This window comes from Lytechinus variegatus, chromosome 2 (genome assembly GCF_018143015.1).
Source record: "Lytechinus variegatus isolate NC3 chromosome 2, Lvar_3.0, whole genome shotgun sequence".
In the NCBI taxonomy this organism is placed as follows: domain Eukaryota; kingdom Metazoa; phylum Echinodermata; class Echinoidea; order Temnopleuroida; family Toxopneustidae; genus Lytechinus; species Lytechinus variegatus.
The window spans coordinates 36,458,272-36,480,884 of record NC_054741.1 but is presented as its reverse complement, the minus strand read 5'-3'; the positions used below and the strand labels follow the sequence as shown (position 1 = coordinate 36,480,884).

Below are 22,613 nucleotides of genomic sequence, written 5' to 3'. Positions count from 1 at the left end.
AGTTTCAATGAAATCACCACAGTATGTTACAACTATATACGTGTTCTATACACACACATTTTCAGGTGGTCTTAGACTTTTGCAAATGATGGAAAACGCAACTCTTTCTGCAACCAGCCTAAGATGATATAACACAATGAATGAATAAGGTATAGTTTCCATGTGAAATCTACCGGCCTCTAAAACAAATTTATCAAATTCAAACATCCTTTTTTTCATAATCCTACCTAATAATTTCCATCAGGCTTTAGACAGGTAACACTGCTTTCTGTTGCTTAAAAATTTCGGATCTCAATTGGTTCCAAAACAACACTGTAATTAGCTTTTTAAAGATTTAGGCCAAAGAATGTGTGTATAAGAATTACCTTGGCCAAATACTCGGGGGGGTGGAACAAATAGTAATTTTGAAAGGATTCTCGGGTTAACAAAATACAAATTGAGGAAGGAAAGTTTTCACTCATCCTCTGTTTCATGTCGAGGAAACAAACTGTTACACCAGGTGGGTGTTTCATAAAGCTGTTTGTAAGATACGAACGACTTTACGCACGACTGGTGATCCTTTCTTGTGCTATGTGATATCCCTATTTAATTGATTTATGACCTAAGAACATGTTCCAGTCGTGCGTAAAGCTGTTCGTAACTTTACGAACAGCTTTATGAATCACCCACCAGATGAGAGTTCTATTTCCTCTTACTCATCTTCTAAAACTAGGTTTCTTGTGCTATGTGATATGCCTATTTAATTGATTTATGACCTAAGAACATGTTCCAGTCTTGCGTAAAGCTGTTCCTGACTTTACGAATAGTTTTATGAAACACCCACCAGATGAGAGTTCTATTTCCTCTTACTTATCTTCTAAAACTAGTTTAGTTGGAAGAAAAGCTGAGAACATGACCAGACACTATGGCAAGTCCTCTAATGTATATACCCACACATTAACCTAATGTGACAGACAGCCTAGCAAATGCATTTTAGTTCCACGGTAGTGGCAATGCATATTGCATAACATGAAAGTCACAACTAGCAATGTTTCATTATCGTTGTAACACTTTTATCGAAGCAAGTTAAAATTTGTCTAAAATGAAATTTGTCTTCCTAGTAAAATCTCTTTATCTTTAACAGCAGACACTGTAACTGATGCAACACTGTATCATCCAGCTTTTGTGACTGTAGATGGTGAAAAGAAATTTTCACCAAGCAATATTGAAGGAACATCATTGAGAAATGCTATATATTGTCCATCACTATCCACTTGGATACATTGAAGAATTTAAGATACCATGAGCATCTACTATCCCTCTTGGCCAAAGTCTGCAGTGAACTGCTCCTGTTTTTTCAAGTCCGCCTCATTGACTGACGGCTTGGTATTCTCAAGAGCTTTGAGTAGGTCTTTCTGTAAACAAAAACAAAACAGAAACATGGATTTGTAGAAAGAGGAGATGAAGGAATGATTATCAACCCTCCTAACGGGATATGAAATAAGACAAGACAACTATATGACTTGGCAAGAATGAGCTGCAGCTTAAGGCCACTGCATATCTTACAATTGGTCTGCAACCAGATGTTTCAATAAACAAAAATATTGAGAATGGAAAAAAACTTACTGTGTAAAGTTCTGGTCATGAACTAATGTTCATATCTGTGTCTATGCTACCATCATTATTAGAATAAAAAAAATTGAATATCTAGTTGTAATGGCGTCGTCACAATCATACAATTGGCTTCGGTTTTAAACAAATTTGGCCTTTACCCCAAAATAAGGTCTCGGACTCCCCCCAAATTGTTATTCTTACAATTGACTTGAATCTCAAATAAAAAGCTACTATTTCATTCACATTTTAAGAAAATAAGCAAAATGCGATATGATCAGATTGCAGACTAGTCGTAAGGTGAGCAGAGGTTCTCATTTGTATGTATATTCAAAAATTTGAAACCCACTGAAAGTCACTCAAGGCAGCACATGCTACTCTAGACCAAAAGCTTAGGTCTCTGTTATGTTGGCTGTTCCGCTGAACTCCGTTGGCTCCACTCACCAAATACAGAGACCGAAGTTCTAACTCGATATGTACAGGGACTCAATGGCCATATTAAGTTTGGATAAACCGGGGAAGTGGAGTTGCGCAACAGCCAATGTAAGTCACTGTTTTTTTACCTTTTAAGTAGATTTTTTTCCCGATGTGGTGCATTTCAGGCCAAAACAGAATAATCTTTATTTTGGTCCACTTCTTTTTATATATTTGTATAAAATAAAGGCGAAAGTCAATGAGCACCGTCGAGAGGATTTTGCATTGTTAACCCCCTAATGGCGGCTGCACGATCACAAGCCGTCTGTGTATGAGGAAAAATAAAAAAATGTTTAAAAAACTCCTTGAAACCTTAAGCTTCCAGCTGTCTAATGCTACTCATGCATATGAACAGGGGATATGACTTACATATGTTACAGGTGGTTCTAAGAGTTTCTTTCCATCGATTTCCATCCATGACATCTCCTTGGCTCCAGGGGATCCAGGAGAACACGGCTCCAGCAGATCATGTGCAGTCACAGAAGGATCACTCGGTGAAGGCCCCGAAACCTAATAATAATAATTGAACTTATATGACAGAGCCTTTTCCAAACGATATCATGTGTTGTTTGCGGCATAAAGTGATTTATAATAATATCCGTGTAGGTCTGTTGTCAGACGCGTTTTGAAGAGTTCAAATGAGGAAATGTTTGGGAGCTGGCAAGAGTTCTAAAGATGGAGGGGGGGGCAAGAGATTAAATAGAACTGAAGACAGACTATTTTCTGGATTTGCAAATGAGAATGGATTTACAGGGATGAACATGTGTAGAATGAAGAGAGTATGTTCATCTCTGTTGCTGAAAGAGTAAAGAAATGTAAGAAGTGTGGTTGACAGAGATCTAGAAATTTAGACCAATGTATTGATGATAAAATAGCAAAATTATGACTTGTCCAGAGAAATACAAATGATGATTATAACAATGATGACAATTTTTCCAGAAAACAAGAACAAAAAGATGCTGTGTCGAAAATTATGATATCATGATAATGCTATCCAGCCTATAGTGCAAAGACAACATCAGTGAAGAATAACCAGACTCTGAATTAAAAATTGAAGAAAAAGTCAACTGAAAGCTATAACAAAATTGATCAAACTCACCGTTCTGAAATGCGTGGCACTCTGTACTTTCCTAACTGGCATCATAAGAGCATCGCGTATAACAATACTGATGTCTGCACCAGAGTATCCATCCGACCTCTGAGCAAGCGTTCGGAACTCCTGGTCCGTAACGGTTGTCTTCGTCTCACCCATGTGCAGTTTGAACATCGTGATTCTTGCCTGGACTTCCGGGAGGGGTATGTATATTCTCTTTTCAAATCTATGAATTATGAAGATGTCATCATGAAATATATAAGCATAGAATAAACAAGCACAAAGCCTTCTTTATTTCTGAGCCTAAATATAGGCAAAAACTTTATATTTTAGATATTGGAGTGACAATACTAAGTCTGTTCATAAAACTATAATGCAGTTTTCTATGACTACCATTACAAGGCAATATCTTTCTTAGGCCAAACCATTCAAAAGCAAATAAGTCGCCTTATACCTGTACTAACGATACATACAATCATTAATGTAGGCAGTCAAAACTTCTTTCACATTTCAAACCTTAATTTCTCCATAAAGAATTTAAATTTGTAGGGGTTGGAACAATATCCTTTCATGTAATGGTCACCCTCATGCAAAACTTTGCATAATCGCACTCTTATCTATTCACTGTCATTATATTATTGCATTAAAAACAGCTTCTTGTAAGTCAAATGAGAGGCTGAACAAGCAACGTTCATACCCTGCAAGGTTAGCTGATGTCACATTATGATTCAATTCATTGCATTTGGTAATACATAATGGTGCTATATGAACAGGGCCTACATGACTAGATGTGGACTGCTACTGCAGCTATGAAACATGCTTGAATCCCTGCTTGTTACGCACATTGCTCAGTGATAATGCTCTTTGCTTTGAAAATTCTTTTCTCATTTTCACAGATTATCATTGGAAGAATCGATCATTCTTTGTATAACTTCCGAGGCATTGTACGATGCAAATAGCGAATATTCTCATTCGTGCAATGATTTCGCAATCACAACATTTACAATCTATTCAACAAGGCACAGCTGAGTAAAAAATAGAGCATTTTTCTTTCACCTCAGGCGAAATCTCATACTCAACTTATTTGTTATTTAATAATAATAATATGCAACATTTATGTATCGCTTAATACAAATGTTTTGAAGTGCTGCATACTATTACCCCAGCTTTAGCACGGCTACCCTGATCGGTCGCTCAAGCATTCAAGGAATTCCTTCCAACTGGGTACCCATTTACTACACCTGGGTGGAGAGTGGCAAATGTAGATAAACGTCTTGCCAAAGGACACAAAAGCTGCGGTGGGATTTAATCCCCGGACCTTGTGGTTCAAAGTCTGGAGACTCATCCACTGAGCCACAACATCTCGACTATTTGTATATTAATGAACATACCTTCTCCTAATAGCAGCATCTAGTGCCCAGGGGATGTTGGTTGCTCCTAAAACCAAGATCTGGCTATTGTCTACCCCAACACCTGTAAACAACAAGTAAAGGATAAAATAATACATTCACAAATGGTTTATTCATCATTATGAGAGATCACAAGAGGTAGAAAGATCAAGGGCCCGTTTCATCAAGGAATTACAATTGTTGTAACCATGGTAACCTTGATTCTGATTGGCTGCTGAGCCCTGTCACCATGGCAGTTGCCATTATGGCAAAGTTACAACAGTTGCAAGTCCTTTATAAAATGGGCCCCAGGGGTTGTTGCAAATAAATTCACCATCGAATGTTAAGTACATGGTAAAAATGCTCAACAGTTAATCAAATGAAGGATTCAAATAAAGTTATCATAGGTTAGCACAGTTACCATAATAGTAAATGTTATGAAACTGGGTCCCTAGATTTAAAATAAACCAGTGAACACAAAATAGACAAGTGGATCGAAATAGATGGCGAGATGATATGGCAAGGCTCCCACAGATATTTGAAAACAGAAGTCCATGGCTTTTCCACGACCAAATTGCTGCTTTCCATGACTTCACGTGACATCCCGGGAGATATGTAGCATTTGGGATGTCACAAAACTGGAAATCATGAACACCAATTGTAATAGCAGAGTATGATTACAAAGTATGAGAGTTGCCAGACATGACAAACTGGAAAGCTGCCAGAGCCAGAGGTAAATGCAATTCCATGACTTTTCACAAATTTTCCAAATTCCCTGACTTTCCATGACCACAAATTTTCCCAGCATTTTCCATGACTGTCGGAACTCTGTATGGGCATGTACATATACCAACCCAGAGTAAAGGTATATGGGATTTGAGGAATAGTCAGAATAAAAATTGAATGAATGAATAAATAACTAAAAGAATGAATGAATAAAGAAATAAATGGATGAATGAATAAAGTAACAGATAAATGGAAGAACAAATGAATGACTGAGTAAATTGATACATGATTGAATGAAATTACGATGTTTGCAATGCTGATATAAATGATTGTGAAATTGATGAATGATGGTGATGAAGTTGTCCATAATAATGATGATAATTGATTGCATTTTTTTCACGCTAGTATCCAAACAAAACATCAATACTACCATACCTTGCATCTGTACCAGGAACTCTGTCTTGACTCGCCGTGCTGACTCACTTTCAGTGTCACTTCTTGATCCGCAGAGGGAGTCGACTTCGTCTATGAATATGATAGCGGGCTTCTTTTGCCGAGCTACAGCAAACATTGACTTGACCATTCTAGTTGGGGAAAAAATGTGTAAAGTAGACTCTCAGATTAAATGCAAAGGGAAAATGCACAAATTTCACTGTTCCTAGTGTTTGTGAGAGTCTCCCCAGCAACATCCTTTCATGTCCTTCAGTACCGGTACAATAATTAACTAGAAATTTGATGGGACACAGATGCCCCGGCTTAACGCGATCAGAAATTCATTCGATATGACTGATAGTGCAGAAACCAATATGCATAATGAACAAATTTACACCTTTGAACCGACTCGCACATATATAATGAGCTGTGACCTTTCAGACTCCGAATTCGAACTTAGCCTGTATTTTGGTGTCATCTACCTACACACAAAACTGTTTTCAAATCTATTAAATATTTTTCGAGTCATTGCGCGGAACAAATTCGCACATTTAATGAGCTGTGACCTTTGACCTGCAGACTCCAAATTCAAACTTAGCTTGTATTTTGGTGTCATCTGCCTACACACCAATTTTTTTTAAAATCCATTAAATATTTTTTGTGTTATTGCGTGGAAACCAAGTGGGGGACGGACGGTTAGGGGCAACGCTTAATGCCCCCTCCAGACTTCGTCTGTGGGGGCATAAAAAACAAACTAATAAACCTCTTTATTTCTCTCTAACATTCTCTTTATAACTTGTAAACACTTAAAGAGTAGAACTATTCTTTATTATTTTATATTGTTAAGTACCTTGGGACTATTGATATGGAGAAACTCTATGTAAGTACTAAAATGTAAATGGATTTTACCTATTCAATGATTATGACTGAAAATTCTTTCAGGCTTTGTTTAGCATTTTCCACATACTTTTTATACATATTAGAAGATTATGAATGAATAATTTCAGTCTTTTCTAGCAATGTTTGGTATTTTTGGCTTTATAAACAGTTACTATTCTCTTGGGTTCCAGTTTGCTAGCAACTCTTCTCACAGCATCCATCATTAACATGGCTCATTTGATAACATGAAATAACTATGAAATTACACATTCCTGATTCAGGCATGGAATGCAACAAAGTGGGAAAAGGTTAAAATTGAGATCTTGTAGACATAATTGATAGATTGTTTAATGCATTCTGATCCCACCACCCCACCTCGTATCAGTGTTGCTTCAATACTTCATTCGACCTCTCATCTTCAAGATGATTGTTCTCCAAATACTCAGCCATCCACATTTGTAGTACAACAGATGGTCATTCCATGAAAGTTGTTAGCACTTGTAAGATGTCTTTCTCCAACAGTTACCATAGCAACAGTCAGAGGCCAGTGCCTCTCAGCCAATCAAAACCTAGGATTTCACCGATATTGTCAGCACTGACAACTTTCATGAAACACCCACCGGGTGGTGATATTTTTCAAATTAAAAGTAGAAGGTAACAGGGATGTGCATCATTCTTTCTTTCCATTTTTGCAAAATGAAAATGAAGTGTCAGACATTTTTTTTTTTTTGCAGGAGTTTCTGCATTTTATTCATAAATCAACAAATGAAAATAGAATGATACAATAACAATGACATAAATGAGTACATTTTTGTGTGACAATCGAAAATATAAATAACGAATAAGGTTGAAAAATACATAAATGAAGCACGTAGAATAGTAAAGTGGGTAAAAAAATGCAGGGGCAGCTATCATAAGCAGGTAACTGCTTGAAACAATAGCAGCCATGAGGAAAAGAAAGGAACATTGTGACTTACTTTTCACTTTCACCAAGCCATTTTGACATTAGATCTGACGATGAGACGGACAAGAATGTGGAGTTGGCTTCTGTGGCAACGGCCTTAGCAAGGAAAGACTTTCCAGTACCAGGGGGCTAGAAAGATGAATTACAATTTAGTTCTGGCATTAACATGGATTATAGAATCAAATGATATCAATGGAATTCTATACATTTAAGTAGGATTTTGCCATGTTCATTCTTAACCTACTCCACCATAGAATAACATATTTACATCATAATTATTTTCAACAAATGTTAGCAAATAGAAATCATTAAAATGATTAGAACAATTACCCTATTTCATGAGATAAGTAACATTTGTAAAATAAGTAACAAGTCTGAATACACTCTAAAAATAAATTCTCTTGCATAAGAATAGCCTGAATCGAACATATGAAAAAGGGCATCGGATACAATATTAGAAAATGTGAATCCAATACAATATTAAGAATATTTTACAAGGTACATGAAATCAGTATTGAGTTAAGTCAAGTTGAAAAAAATGTTTAAATTATATCATTTTTTTATTATAGTATTATTTTTATTATGCGTTTTTTTAGCATAAATCTGAATTTCTATGATTATCCATCAGTGGCAATAATGGTAACAAACAAATGAAATAGCAATTATGTAATTCAAACGTACAAGTTTATGAATTGTACTAATCTTCTAATATTTTTCCTTTTTCATAATTTTCTTTCCATACCCCGAAAGCTTGACTGGATACACCAGCTAACTCTTTAACACATATAGAGTTCAAGTAAAATCATGTTTTTTATTTTGATTTACATTTGCTAAATAAAATAATTTGGACTGACTGTTGAAAACCTTACCCCAAATAGAAGGATTCCTCTCCATGGTGTTCGGTTGCCTGTGAAGAGATGAGGAAACTTGGTAGGCATGATGACGGCTTCTTTCAAGGCTTCTTTGGCGACCTCAAGGCCGGCTACATCAGACCACTTTACATTAGGATTTTCCACAATGGCACCTGATAAATTAGAGGAAAATATAAGAGAATTACAAATTGTTTTACAAACACTATTTCTATTTCTGTACATGTGGTTGTTGATTTTGTACTAGGAGTGGTAGTGGTGCTAGTGGGTTTATCTACTACTAGTACTTATGCTGTGAATGTAGTGATAGTAATAGAAGTAGTAGTAGTAGTAGCAGTAGTAGTAGTAGTAGTAGTAGTTTTATTAGACATTGTAGTAGTAGTAGTAGTAATAATAGTAGAAGTAGTAGTAGTAGTAGTAGTAGTAGTAGTAGTAGTAGTAGTAGTAGTAGTAGTAGTAGTAGAAGTAGTAGTAGTAGTAGTAGTAGTAGTAGTAGTAGTAGTAGTAGTAGTAGTAGTAGTAGTAGTAGTAGTAGTAGTAGTTATTGTTGTTGTAGTGTAGTAGAAGGAAAGCAGCAGTAGAAGTAAAACTAGAAGTAGAACGGAAATACATTGCCCTCCAGGAGCCCGTAACACAAAACATAGCAATGATCATAGATCATTTTTCTACGATAGATTGCATTGACTACAATGTACAATCAATCATGAAAATCAAGTGTACGATTAATCACAAACCTTTGTGTTACATGACCCGGGGGTTGGGGGGGTATTTTGAGAAAGTTGTCAGCACTGACTTAATTCTCAGATCTAACAATTTCAGCAAATTCTTGACTTTGATTTGCACAAAAAGCAGTTGCTTCTGACTGTTACCAGGGTAACTGTCAGAGGAAGACAAATTTTGTGAAACAACCCCCAGATCTGCAATAGCTTCGTTCATTTTCATAAAAACCCACCTTCCAGCTGTTTTTCCATCTTTTTGAGTTCTGCATTCTCACTCTCCTCTTCACTATCACTCTCCTTGCCATTGCTTTTCCTATGGATTCGGGAAAGACAATATACCATGTATTAGGAATGCATTTTTTTATACCGTATACTTCAATATCACTGACAGAGTGATGTATTATTCCCAGAAAATGCCTTAACTAGATCTATTGCCTCTAGTTTTGTAGCATAAAACTTCATTTTCTTTATACTCAAATGTACCAACACTCAATACTTTACTACAATGTTAGAATACCTGGATTTCATGGATTCATCTTATTGATTCATGAAGATTTAGGAGATTTCTTATCTCCAAAATATATCAATGCTAAATACTCATGTCAAATAACATATAGTACCTTGATTACATTATTTCCTTCGTGTAAATGGTTAATTGGATAGTTTTCCCTTACGTTTGTTACAATATTCAACAACAGAAAATGGCAATACAAAATTAACATTAACTTAATCGTCACATTTATTTAGGCATAATGTTCTTTCTGGCCCAATTTCTGTTAAACAAAAACATTTTAGCTGTATTTTCTCCCTTAACACAAGACAATTCATTTTGAAATCCCCTTTAAATTTAGTTGTGAATTTTTCTTCATTTATAATCGGTCCATTCTTACCCTTTTGATCCGCCTGACGACCCCTCTTTGACCTTTTTCTTATCTTTCTTCTTGAGATACTCCTTTAATTGTTCTGCTCTCTCTAAATAATCTACGCATTTAGATCTTATGCTCTCCTTAGCTCTTTCACCATTTGCTTCATCTAAACAGTGTGAAAATAAAATAAAGCATAAAATATTAAGAATTTTATTTGAAAAAATAAATGATATTTAAAAAAGAACAGCAAAGACATACAAGTATCTGTGGTTCATCACAACTTCAAAGTATCCTCGGCAATGCATTAAATACTTGAAGGGGCTTGCATTAATCTGCCAGATGATGTGAGAGACGGGCAGAATTTTAGAGTAAAATGAACAATTCAGCGTTTTAAAGTACATGTAGCAGACTAGAGAAACACACAAATGTACAGGTACCAAAACAAAAGTATTAATGCATGGGATTAAGAAACCTATGCAGATAAATACTTGACAGTACACCAAACAGCATACAATATAGGATATTTACAGTTTTCTATCCAGTCACAAAAATATATGTTGTCTTTTTCTTGTTATTAAACCTGAGATAATATGCCCTTACATTTGATAGAGTGAAGGAAGTACTCGACTCCATGCTCATAGAGCTTGAGTGCTTCTGCATAATTTCCTGCTTTATCTTCATCCGTTGCCTTTTTCACAATATCGATGGCTTTCTGCAAGACAAGAAGGGAAGAGACAACCAAATGAATTTAGTAATACAGTAATTATTGAACATTCCCGCCCTGTTCAATGACACATACATGTATGCCCATACTTTTTTAAATGTGTATTTTTTCAACAGGAATATTTTAAGAAATACATCGAAGATTCACATCGCAATGACACTATTTTAATTTCATTGAAAAAATTATATTCCACACAGTATTTAAATGCCTATTACATCCAATCTAAAGCTTTGTGAAGGTACATGTAAGTCATGTGAATTATGCTGTATGTAGTAACATCTTACATTCCAATGTAAAAAAATTTGTCATTCAGATGTAAAATTTCAACTTTCAAATTTGTCATTGTTTTCAGCCATTATATCACTCTATTGGTAAATTTTATTTTCATTTAAGAACTGTCCTTTGAGCAATAACTTATTGAATATTACTATACATATAGCTGTACAGACAAAGATTATATCCTGAAATTTTCAGCCTACATGTACATGTGTTCCACGCTTGAAAAGGAGTCCTTTAAATGTGTAGCTATTTCAGTTCAATTGGGCAATTGGCACTCATCAAAATAAATTTTTATGTTAAATATCTGTAAGCTTAAATCCAATAAGACATTTTTAATTCATATTCTAAACATCATAAACAATTTACAAGTACAGTGGTGTAAAAAGTTGGTGCATCCATGTGTAGTGTTGAATGTCGACAACAGCACTTCAATGTTCGGCAAGCCCAGAAGAACAAACTTTTTCGCAATTAAATATCTATAACATTGCAGAACTTGAACATTCAACATGTTCATTTTCTGGTGAGGTGCACTAACTTTTCAGCACCACTGTATGTCACACATTTACTATGTTTATTATATAGTAATGAAATGGAAAAGTGACATGCACTTTTGGGAATCCTGGTTCAAAACCACCAGGGAGTGTCGTTTTGTTTTCATTATTACAACAAAAAAGAAGAAAAAAAAATGCATGTGTAAGACATAGGTTTAGCCAGCTAAATGCATGTTTTACTTTAATGTGCATACAAAGTTACACATTAAGTCCCGAGCAAATATGTAATGGATACCCTCAATAGACAGTTTTGAGATGTACATGTATTTCCTTTCCAACAAATAAACACAAATGATACCCATGAACATACTACAGTATGAGATGAATACAATTTAAGCCAATGAATCCTTTAAAGGGATGGTCCGGGCTAAAAATATTTATATCTTAATACATAGAGTAGAATTCACTGAGCAAAATGACAAAAATTTCATCAAAATCGGATAACAAATAATAAAGTTATTGAAGTTTAAAGTTTAGCAATATTTTGTGAAAACAGTCGTCATGAATATTCGTTAGGTGGGCTGATGATGTCACATCTCCACTTGCCGTTTTCTTACGTTATTAAATAAAATCATATTTTTTTCATTATTTCATACTTGTGAGTAATATGTCTCCCTTATAATGAAATAAGTTGCAGCAATAAATATCTAATGCACTAAATCAGTTGTCAATCCAATTTTTCTAGTTCTTGGAGGAAAAAATTTGAATAAACCTTATTTCATATAATAAAATACAAAAGAACAAATGGAGATGTGACATCATCAGCCAACCTAATGAATATTCATGATGACTGTTTTCACAAAATATTGCTAAACTTTCAAATTCAATAACTTTGTTATAAATTTTTTATCCGATTTTGATGAAATTTTCGGCATTTTGCTAAGTGAATTCTACTCTATTCATTAAGCTATAAATACTTTCAGCCCTGACCATCCATTTAAGAGTAAAATACTGCTACTTCTGGCTTGTATCTGCGAATGAAAATAAGATTGACTGTTGAATCTTGGCATGAACACTCCTTAAATTTGACATGTGCCGAGATTCGACAGTCAAACTTCCTTTCACATTCGAGAAGATTCAATTACTACAACAGACACAAAACACAAGTTAAACACAGGCACTATCACTCACCACAGGAAAGTCCCAGATTTAAACTAAAAAATCCTCTCTGAAATGGCAAAGTTTGCCATAAACAATGTACTTAATTTTCAAAGCATGTGGCAACTTAGCTCAAATATAACATATGGGGTGGCCGAGAATGCACCAGAAAGTTTTTAAAACAAAGAAATCTGTAGTTTTGTTCCGAGTTTGCAAACTGTCATGCGAATTTTAGATTTTAGAATCCGATGACCAGGGTAATAATATATCTGTAAAGCGCTTAGAAACGTCGTTCCGAAGTATTAAGCGCTATATAAAAACGGATTATTATTATTATTATTATCTCAGATCGCATTTTCAAAATGACTAATCAAAACAACAGAATAAGTCAAGTGCTTGGTCCTGAAAAGATCAACACTTAACTTTATTTCACAACGCTAATGAGAACTTTGTTATGACGAATGTTCTGTTGGCTCAGGATTGGGGATCATGTATTTAAAATATTTACAATTTATTTTATTTTGCCAAACCCTGAACTGTACCAAAGTTCGGAAAAAAAATTGGTGAACTCTGCCGAACTGAACCGAACCCAAACATGTCACCTGAATTGCAGCACTAATAAAGACCCTCGTGCATCAATTAACACATTGTGTCAAGCACCTGGTGTCAAGTACTGAGACAGATATTCCAATTTACAGAGAATAATGTACAGATGATTTTTTTCTGCAACAAAAGCAGAAAAATTCTAACACACACAAAATACAATGACTGGGACTGTGATATTTTTCTAAAAGTGCAATGTGCTGTTATCAGTGCTATGCATGGCACGGTACATGTACACCCTTGATTTACACCATTTCTTAAAACTTCAAACTAAGTTTTTCATGATTGGTTTAGAGTTTTTTCCCTCCTTGGCTTCATGGCTTTTTATACTACGTGTAGGATACATCATGGTTGCAGATATAGTAAGTGGATACCGATCGGCCTTGTGTTAGTTATTACCAAACGTGCCCATATGAAGTGTCAGAAAATAAGTTCATGCTTAAAACTTGGCAACATCCTTCGATATGTAAATGGAACTCAAATAGAAAGATGATGAAAAATGGTCAAAAACACATTTTATAAGTCTTTATATTCTACAAATAATAAAATATGGCCAAATACTTAATCAGACATCAGTGATTTTGTTGCTTTATCAACTGCATGTATTCCCATAGAAAACACATGTTCTGTAATATGAATTACATGTATGCCTTTTTCAAGTGACTAAAATATTTCACATGCGAAGAGGGGTCCGAATGTATTGGAAGTTGATCATAAAAAAGAAAAACGATTTTGGTAAAATTTTTACATATTTATCATTTTTAATCTTATGTATACCCTATTTGTGTATTTAATTTCATGGTGAAACTTGTCTAAGTTTGGTCAATTTTATAAGAATATTTTTTTGTGTTTGACTTTAGATGACTTTGACTTTTATACTTTAAGTTTAGTTTGATTGAATTAATGAAAAGCTAGTCATGCTAGTGTTTGGTATATGATCCACTACATGTAGTTAGGAGACCGCAAGACTTTTCTATCTTATCAAACACTTCATAAAACTGTCTGATTTTTTTCAGATCTTGATGAAAATAGTGTAAAATAGAAATCTACCGAATTTCATAGTAATCCATGAAATGTTTTTTGAATAATAATCAAATGAATTTCGAATGAAATTCAGCCCAATGCTCCCAATAATTTGTCACAACACACACACACACACACAGCTGAAACACATGACCACACAGAGTGCAGATATTTTGTGTGCAGTTTTGCATTGGGCTTTCTGGAGTAGTGGGGGAAGGGTATTTTGAAAATGAAATCAATTCTGACACTTGATCCTAAAGGAAATGTGAAAAATGAGTTCCATTGGATTTGCCATTATCAATACTACAAAAACCCGCTAGTTTACAAAAATATGATGTCCATCACTCACTATTTCTTTTGTTTTTTATTGTTTGAAGTATATAATACTTCATTTTTTTATAGATTTGACAATAAGGACCAACTTGACTGAAATATATAGTATTAAACAATGCTAATTCCACATGTTCAGGGAAAAATTGATCGTTGTATCACTTGACAATGAGGAGAAAATTAGAATATTTCATATTTCATAAAATAAAATACAAAAGAAATAGTGAGTGGATGACGTCATATTCTCCTCATTTGCATACCAGCAAGGATGTGCATACATGCACTTGTTCACTGCAACCATCCTGCCTGTGAGGAATCTACAGGTAGGACTATGGTATGCCAATGCTGTACATAGCACACACTTTTACAGACGCGTGCGTCGGGTAGCGTTGGAGAAGAACAATAGGAAGCAAGATGGCGGCATAAACATCGGGCAAGTCTCTTCCGTCTTTTCACAATATTTTTCTCATTTTTTTGATGAATTCTTGTTCAAAAATAACGAGCGTAGAAATGTCAGAAATGAAGTTTTATCCCATGTACATTAGAAGGAAAGTAGAAATCTCGGGGGTGAAAGTTTCAGGTTTTGGCTTCAGTCGTGTGGGTCAATGACTGAGAAGGAAGACCTGGCTTCGTACTATAGTATTAGAGTAACCTTACGTTAGTAAATGATTTTTACTCTCTAGAAGCCGCCTGGCTAATTCATACATGTAGCTATATTAAATGATTTTTTTTTAAATACAGACAAATTATACATCACTTGAAAGGTTTTTTCAAGACAAATTCAATGGTGAAGACCAAATTACAATTGGAGCACAATAACTGAAGATATGGCCTCTTAAAGGGACGCTATACGCGGAACTTTTCTGCCACCCAAGACAAGTACCCATTGGGTGGCAGATCTACAGGTACTTGTAGATCTAAGAAACTTCCATACTTTTTTTTCATGTAGGTTACTAAGCTAGAAATGTACTCCACTGCTTAGAATTATAGAATATATTAACATGAAATATATTGGAATATATAAAGTTAAAAAGCAAGTCTCTGACATTATCTGAATTTCTACTACATTTAAAATCACATTTACAAAATAATCTCCCTCCTACTTGTAGTAAACATAATAAAACAGGGACCCATTATTGTGTACATCATGTGAATTGATGAGACAGCTTATTGATATGATGACAAAAACAACAGAATATACATGTAGATATAGTCATGTATCTATTCATTTTAATACCAGTACCAGGCAGCAGTCAATGCATGGTCTGCGCCTGTACACCATGAAAAAAAATGAGACTGGAATTAAACATGCTTTAATTCCCGCCTGTTTTTTTTCTTGAAATATTAAGTTGAAATTATCATTAATTTATCATCAATACACATAATTCATGCAGAAATCAAATGCACAACTTACCACCTACAACTAATTTCAATGGGTTTAACAATAACATACATGCATCAAGTACCACACCCAGGGCCACCACGCCCACTGACTCCTTTCGGTCAGCCATGGCACCAAAATCACACTCTAGGCAGCACAACATGGGCTTGCATTCGCATCTTGCGCAGCTATGCGACACATTCTTATATATCAAAATTAGATTTTCTGATACAAATTGTATACACTTCAAAGAATTAATTTATATCTGATATTTGACTGTTCCCTGGGAAATTTTCTGTTTATACGGCTCTGAAGTAAGAAAATAGCAACATGATTTACCTTAAGTGTCCAAAAAACTCCTTTTTGTAACGAAAAACATTGCCGACTTTGAACTGAAATCGTCACTAACTTGTAGAAGAAAGTCTGCCGATTTTAATGATACATAACACATGGTTATTTGATGCCCCTAGAGGGCGTCAACAAGTAAAGGTAACTTGCAAGATTAACCCGGTTCTGGAGTCATATTTTCCAAAATGGCGACTTCCATCGTGTGACGACGGACAGGTGGTGCTCGACTCTCGAAAGCGGCCTTAAAAACAACATTTTGGCGATGCAAATGTGAGTACATTGACTAGAAATAAGAAGTTTAGATATAATAGAAAAAGATCGTAACATTTTATGAAAAAAAGGATTTGAAATGTTGATACACTGGCTCAATGAATTTTGCCCATTTTGTGTGTTGGCAGAATAGGAAATGTGTTAAACGCGAACCCGTTGCGATCGCTAATACATGACCATGATGACAATCCATTCAGATATTAAAATTACCATGATCTAGTTTTCATCGTTTGTAAACAAAGTGCGTAGCGTTAGCCTCCCCCATCATATACATGTACCACCTCATACAGCGACTGTGTTAATATACCCGGTGAATAAGCTGAAGTGCAATTCCAATTACTGTGTCACGGAATCGTGATTATCCCATTCTATATGTGTTCACAAGAATTGCATGCGCCAGTAATGAGAATGGAACTCCTGCGTGTGTTAGAAGAGTCAATGTGAGCGCTACCGGTTTGGTTTTCCCTAACAAAAAATCCCCAAACGAAGCATTTCAAAATTCATAAATCATACTTACACCCATCGCACCAGACATCCTGATTTTGCTGAGGTGTACGGTACTTCACGAGCAATTAAAAACAATGACTTGATTCTGTAGACAGTTCACAAGAAATTTCCATAAAATTGAGATCTCGCATAGATTTTCGTCAGCTCGTCAATCTAACTCGGATGCTGCCTAGATAACTAGAAAATAATTCGATATAGTGCAGTGGGCCTGGGAGTCATGCCCAACGCGGGGGCGCGGATGGCCCCAAAAAATTAAGTTCACAAACAAGACAAAAAAGACAGAAAGAAGCAAAAAAGAAAAAGGAAAGGAAAGAGTGAAATCAATTCTTTGTATTATGTCTAAATCTATCCCAAAATTAAGATTTTCATAATGAAATTTTATATATAAGGATCAAAATTTTTGCTCACTCACTCACATCTTTTTAGAACTTTTGCTCCCATATGTACATCCGCCCGATCTGGCCCCCTCATTTTTTTTTAGCTCATTACGCAAATGATAACTAGTATGAAACGTCATCGCAAAATGAAAATAATAGTTGAAAGGGGGCATCCCAAGTTTATTTCAATATTGAAAATTTTAAAATGAAAAACAAATCTCAAAGGGAAGTTGAAGACTCCCTTCCCATTTTATACAGGACGTCGATCAATTATATAAGAGATAAATAGGTTCAGGTGGGATGTAGGGAAAGCGATATAGGCCCTTAATTTGTCTTCTTGGTCATTTTTTTCGCTGTTACTTCAGGGCCCCATCTTACAAAGAGTTGTGATTGATCCATATAGATATATACTAGTCCTATATGGGTTGATCCAATTAATCGCAACTATGGAAAGCCAGCAAACATATAAAATGCATGTTTATTTTTAAAAATATTATTATTATTAACATTATTACTTATTATTTGTACTGCGCTTTTCCCATTAGGCCCAAAGCGCTTACAATTAATTAAAAAGATGTAATATTAAAAAAACTACTAAGTATGAAAGAGATGAAAATAGATAGGATATCCATAAATCCATTGATTTCTTGACAATTTGGTGTGATTACATAGGACATATCCTGTTAAAAAATTACGACACTGATGGATTTCCATAGAATTACGATTGATGTGTTTAGCCAGTATTTTGCATTTGTGGATTACGTTTTCCACAGAGATATTCCCCCTATATTTCCACCCTATACGGAAAATTATCTCCGCTGCGCTGGTGTACGTTGGGATAATGGAGAAGATATCAATTTTCATAATGCTAGAGGGTACTAAATGACGTACAATCAGAAAATACACGACAGTCATCGCCGTGCGTGCGGTCCTTGTTTATTCTCTTCCGCAAATACATGAAGTCGGCATTATACCGGTATGATCAGGTAATGTGAGAAAAATCATAGAGTTAACAATTAGCCTAGCTGCAGACTTTGCTTGATTTTATTTTTTCTTCCTTTATCTTACATATTCATTTGGTATACTGGATTTTGATATAGAATTCGATTACATGTATTTATAAAAACAGTTTATTAAAAATATTTCATAATAGGGACAAATATAATAGGTAAAGCGCGATTTAATCAATAGTTTATAGGCCCATATAGGCCTATGGTTTACTTCATTTCCATCTGACATGGAAATTTAGAAATATGATAGGAATCCTGCATAGAATAACAAAGTTGAAGATGAAAAAAGAAGAGAAGAGACGAGACAGCAGTGGCTTAATGAGAAAAACAAAATTGAGGGGGCCATATATGGCGTATCGAGCGAAGCAAACGAGCAAATTTTAAATTTCTTGTTAGAAATCTCTATATATTTTGACATAATATTCAGAAAAATAATATATTTCACCCTTCTCTATTTCTCTTTACTTTCTTTTCTCTTTTTTTTCTTGGTTGATTGTTGTTTATTTAGTTCGGGGCGGGGGGGTTCTTTGCCACCCCCCCCCCCACTCCCATCTGTACGCCAGTGAGAGACAGAATAAAAGAGAGGAAAATTAAGATCAAGACGGGGGAAACGAGAAGATAAAGAATAAAAGAGATACAGGGAAGAGATGGTATCAAATAGGGAGAATATGAGAAAATGCAGATATAAGCTATAGAAAGAAGAAAAGAAAATAAGAAAAGAACATGTCAGAACAGGAGGGAGGGGAAGAGAAGAGAAATGGAAAGAATGGAGATATGAGAATAGATGAGAAAAGAACGGAATTAAGACGAGATTAAAAGAATGAGGAAACAAGAAATCTTAGAGCAAAAACGATACAAGAAGGGATGCTGATGAAAAAAAAGGAATGGAATTAATACAGAGAAAAGGGAAGAGAAGAGTTAGAAGAAGAGAAAGGAGAAGAAAGGGAAGAAAAGAAGATCGAAACGATATGAATGAGAAAATGGATGACTAAGGGAACGAAGAGAAGATTAGATGAGAGAGGAGAAAAGAAAAAATAGAGAGAAGAAGAGAGAGAGGGGGAGGTGAAAGAGATTAAGAGAGGAAAGAGAGTAAATGTTGGTTGCTATTACATTTTCCAAGCTTTCAGTTTTGTGAGGAATATAAATAATCAGTATTACATATAGATTAAAGAAAAAATTCGACTTGAAGAAAAGTTTGTTGTTAACGTAGCAGAAAAATAATAAAAAGATATTGGTGAAGTTTTGAGGAAAATCCATTAAAGATAAAGAAAGTTATTAGAATTTTAAATTTTGGATTTGTGACGTCATAAATGAGCAGCTGCCCCATTATGTTAATGAATATAAAATGCATGATTCGAATTTATTTCTTTAATGGTTCCTGATGATTTATTTTTGTTTTCTCTTCATGATCGAGTGTGAAACGATTTGTCTATTGATAAAAAAAAGTACAGTAAAACAAAACCATTTTCAATTTTCTGAGAAAATGACATATGCTGCTCGCATATGACGTCACAAATCACATACTATTCAAAAATTTTAAATTCTTAATGGATTTTTCTCAAACCTTCGGCAATATCTTTTGTTTTATTTTTTTTGCGATTTTCACAATAAACTTTTTGCCAAAGTGAACTTCCCCTATAAAATGAATAATCTTTGTCGGAGGGGTCTTTCAGATCTCTCCCAACATGACCAAGCTGCTCGGCTACCAATACGAGTTTTACAACCTCAGAAATGCACCCTAAAGTGGTATAAATAATACTGTATAATTTTCATCTAAATAACTAGATTTGCGACCCTTTATTACGTAGCACTATAAAAACAACCCACCTAAAAATAAAATAATGCGCGAGGAGAGAATATCCCAATTGTCAAATTCTTCGATCCATGATTTTTCCATTCTTCGACCGATTTGTCGATAAGGAGTAATTTTGTGAACCACCTCACAAAAAGCTTAATGGGCTTGGAGGCCTATCGCTCAACACTGAAATCGAAATTGCGTTTCAAGACCAAATCCAGCATTTTTCAGAAAGATATCCTTTCTGATATAGAAAATAATTTCTGGCAACTCAAAATTTATCAAATTTTCTTAAGCGTTATGTACATTTTATGGTCAATATTCAAATGAGGTATACGACGGTGTCACGTATACGCAGACTTTCTTTTGTAAAGATCAAACCAAGATTGACATTATTGGAGGGGAAGTCGAAAGTCGGAGGCCTATATCCGCTAAACACTGAAATCGAAATTGCGTTTCAAGACCAAATCCAGCATTTTTCAGAAAGATATCATTTCTGATATAGAAAATAATTTCTGGCAACTCAAAATTTATCAAATTCAATATTCAAATGAGGTATACGATGGTGTCACGTATACGCACACTTTCTTTTGTAAAGATCAAACCAGGATTGACATTATTGGAGGGAAAGTCGAAATGTTTATATTTCATGCAATATCCCGGCAATATCAAAGAAGTAATGAGTACGTAACGTCATTCGCATAGAGGGAACAATATGAGAGCAAAACATAAAGTACTGAAGGGAAAATTTCTTAATGGTCGCGAACAAGCAATCATGCTTTGAAAATCCAATTCAATTTTGTGACGGATATTTATCTTAATTTTATACAGAAAAAGAAATCCATATTTTACCCGTTAGTTCCCTGTCATTCTCATTGTTATTCAATTTCTATTTCTTTTGTTTCGTGGTCGAGGACATTTTATAATTATATAGGGCAATTTTGTAACTATTTTGTTCAAATAAACATGAATTCAAAAGTTTCATATTTTTAGACTAAATTTTGATGAAATTATCTGTGTTATAACCATTATTTTGAATTTCGGTGTTTAAATCAGTTTTGTTTGGGTACAAATTAGCCCAGGGTGACCAGATCAATGTCCCGTATTTCCCGGGATCGTCCCGTATTTTGCTCCTTTGTCCCGGCGTCCCGACAAACCCTTCCCGGGATGCCTATTTGTCCCGTATTTCAGAATATTAAACAAAATGTATTAATACATCGCAAACGAACTGGCCTCCTGCCTGTGTGTGGCTGGCTACTAGCTAGGCATGTAGGATCGGAGCAGATTCTCAATGGTGCAATTCAGCAAACAATGACATGATAAACTGTTCTTCCACCAAAATGATAAAGAAATCGGCGGGAATTTATTTTATAATTATATACACAACAAAAAAAGGAAGTCCCCCTTGAACAAACAACAATAATTTCCGAACCAATGCGAGTTTTTAATATATTTTTATATGAGCGTGTATAGGTAATTTTATAAGCTACCCTCTGAGTAAATGTTATGGACGTATTTTACGTCATGCTTCAGTGAGCACCGTCAGAAGGCAAAAATATCACTTTTCAAAAGTCACAAGCCAAATATCATGACTTTGATTCCATTTTATTGGAACTAATTCCACATTCTCATCATGAAAAATAGTCAGAAGGCTTGTAAGAGGTACTTTCTCAAAGACTATACAACTTTTTTGGCTTAATTTCACGGTTGAATAAACACAATTCCAAATTTGCTATAATTGGATTTTTTTTACACATTTCTATCAATAAAAATGATAGAATATGATGACACTTATTTTTGGGAAGAGTATCTTCAACAATATTCATCGTTTCACGGTACAATGAACATTTATTGAAAACAAAAAATACGATTTTCAAATATCATAGGCAAGTATTGTTTCATTTTGGTAACTGAAAATGATCTTTTCTCAACTTTTTCGTTGCGTTCATGGATAATTAATAATGCTTCAATGATTCAAAGGCGTTTAATTAAACATTCACACTTGAATGAACCGTGATATGGAATGTGATTATAGCTCTTTTTTACGTTATTGGAAAAAATGCAATTTGTAACTATGGATATCTGTCACAAACCTCCTTGCATAGTTCATTTGATTTGATTTTTATGAAAATCCCGATGTTTAATGCATCAATGAGCACACAATATTCGAAAATTATGCAAATGAGAAGAAAGTTCAAGGCCTTGGCCCCACTCTGTGCCGTATCGAATGGTTATTTTGGTGTGCACGCCTTTTGGATAGTGTTACTCCGAAGCCATGTGCGAAGTTTCATGAAATAACTGTTGGCAGAAGTAACAA

At 34.8% G+C, this 22,613-nt stretch overlaps 1 protein-coding gene across 1 annotated transcript; it reads right to left on the bottom strand.

The window, feature by feature from the left end:
- Window positions 1-269: 269 nt before the first annotated feature.
- Window positions 270-17,279, bottom strand: LOC121407985 (vacuolar protein sorting-associated protein 4B-like). Its single transcript, XM_041599271.1, has 11 exons — window positions 17,125-17,279; window positions 10,601-10,712; window positions 10,025-10,166; window positions 9,368-9,447; window positions 8,416-8,570; window positions 7,560-7,675; window positions 5,707-5,855; window positions 4,549-4,630; window positions 3,164-3,383; window positions 2,434-2,574; window positions 270-1,394 (listed from the first exon to the last, which is right to left on the bottom strand). The coding sequence occupies exons 1-11, from the start codon at window positions 17,140-17,142 to the stop codon at window positions 1,293-1,295; spliced, it is 1,317 nt and encodes a 438-aa protein (XP_041455205.1). The 5' UTR covers window positions 17,143-17,279; the 3' UTR covers window positions 270-1,292.
- Between the last annotated feature and the right edge of the window lie 5,334 nt (window positions 17,280-22,613).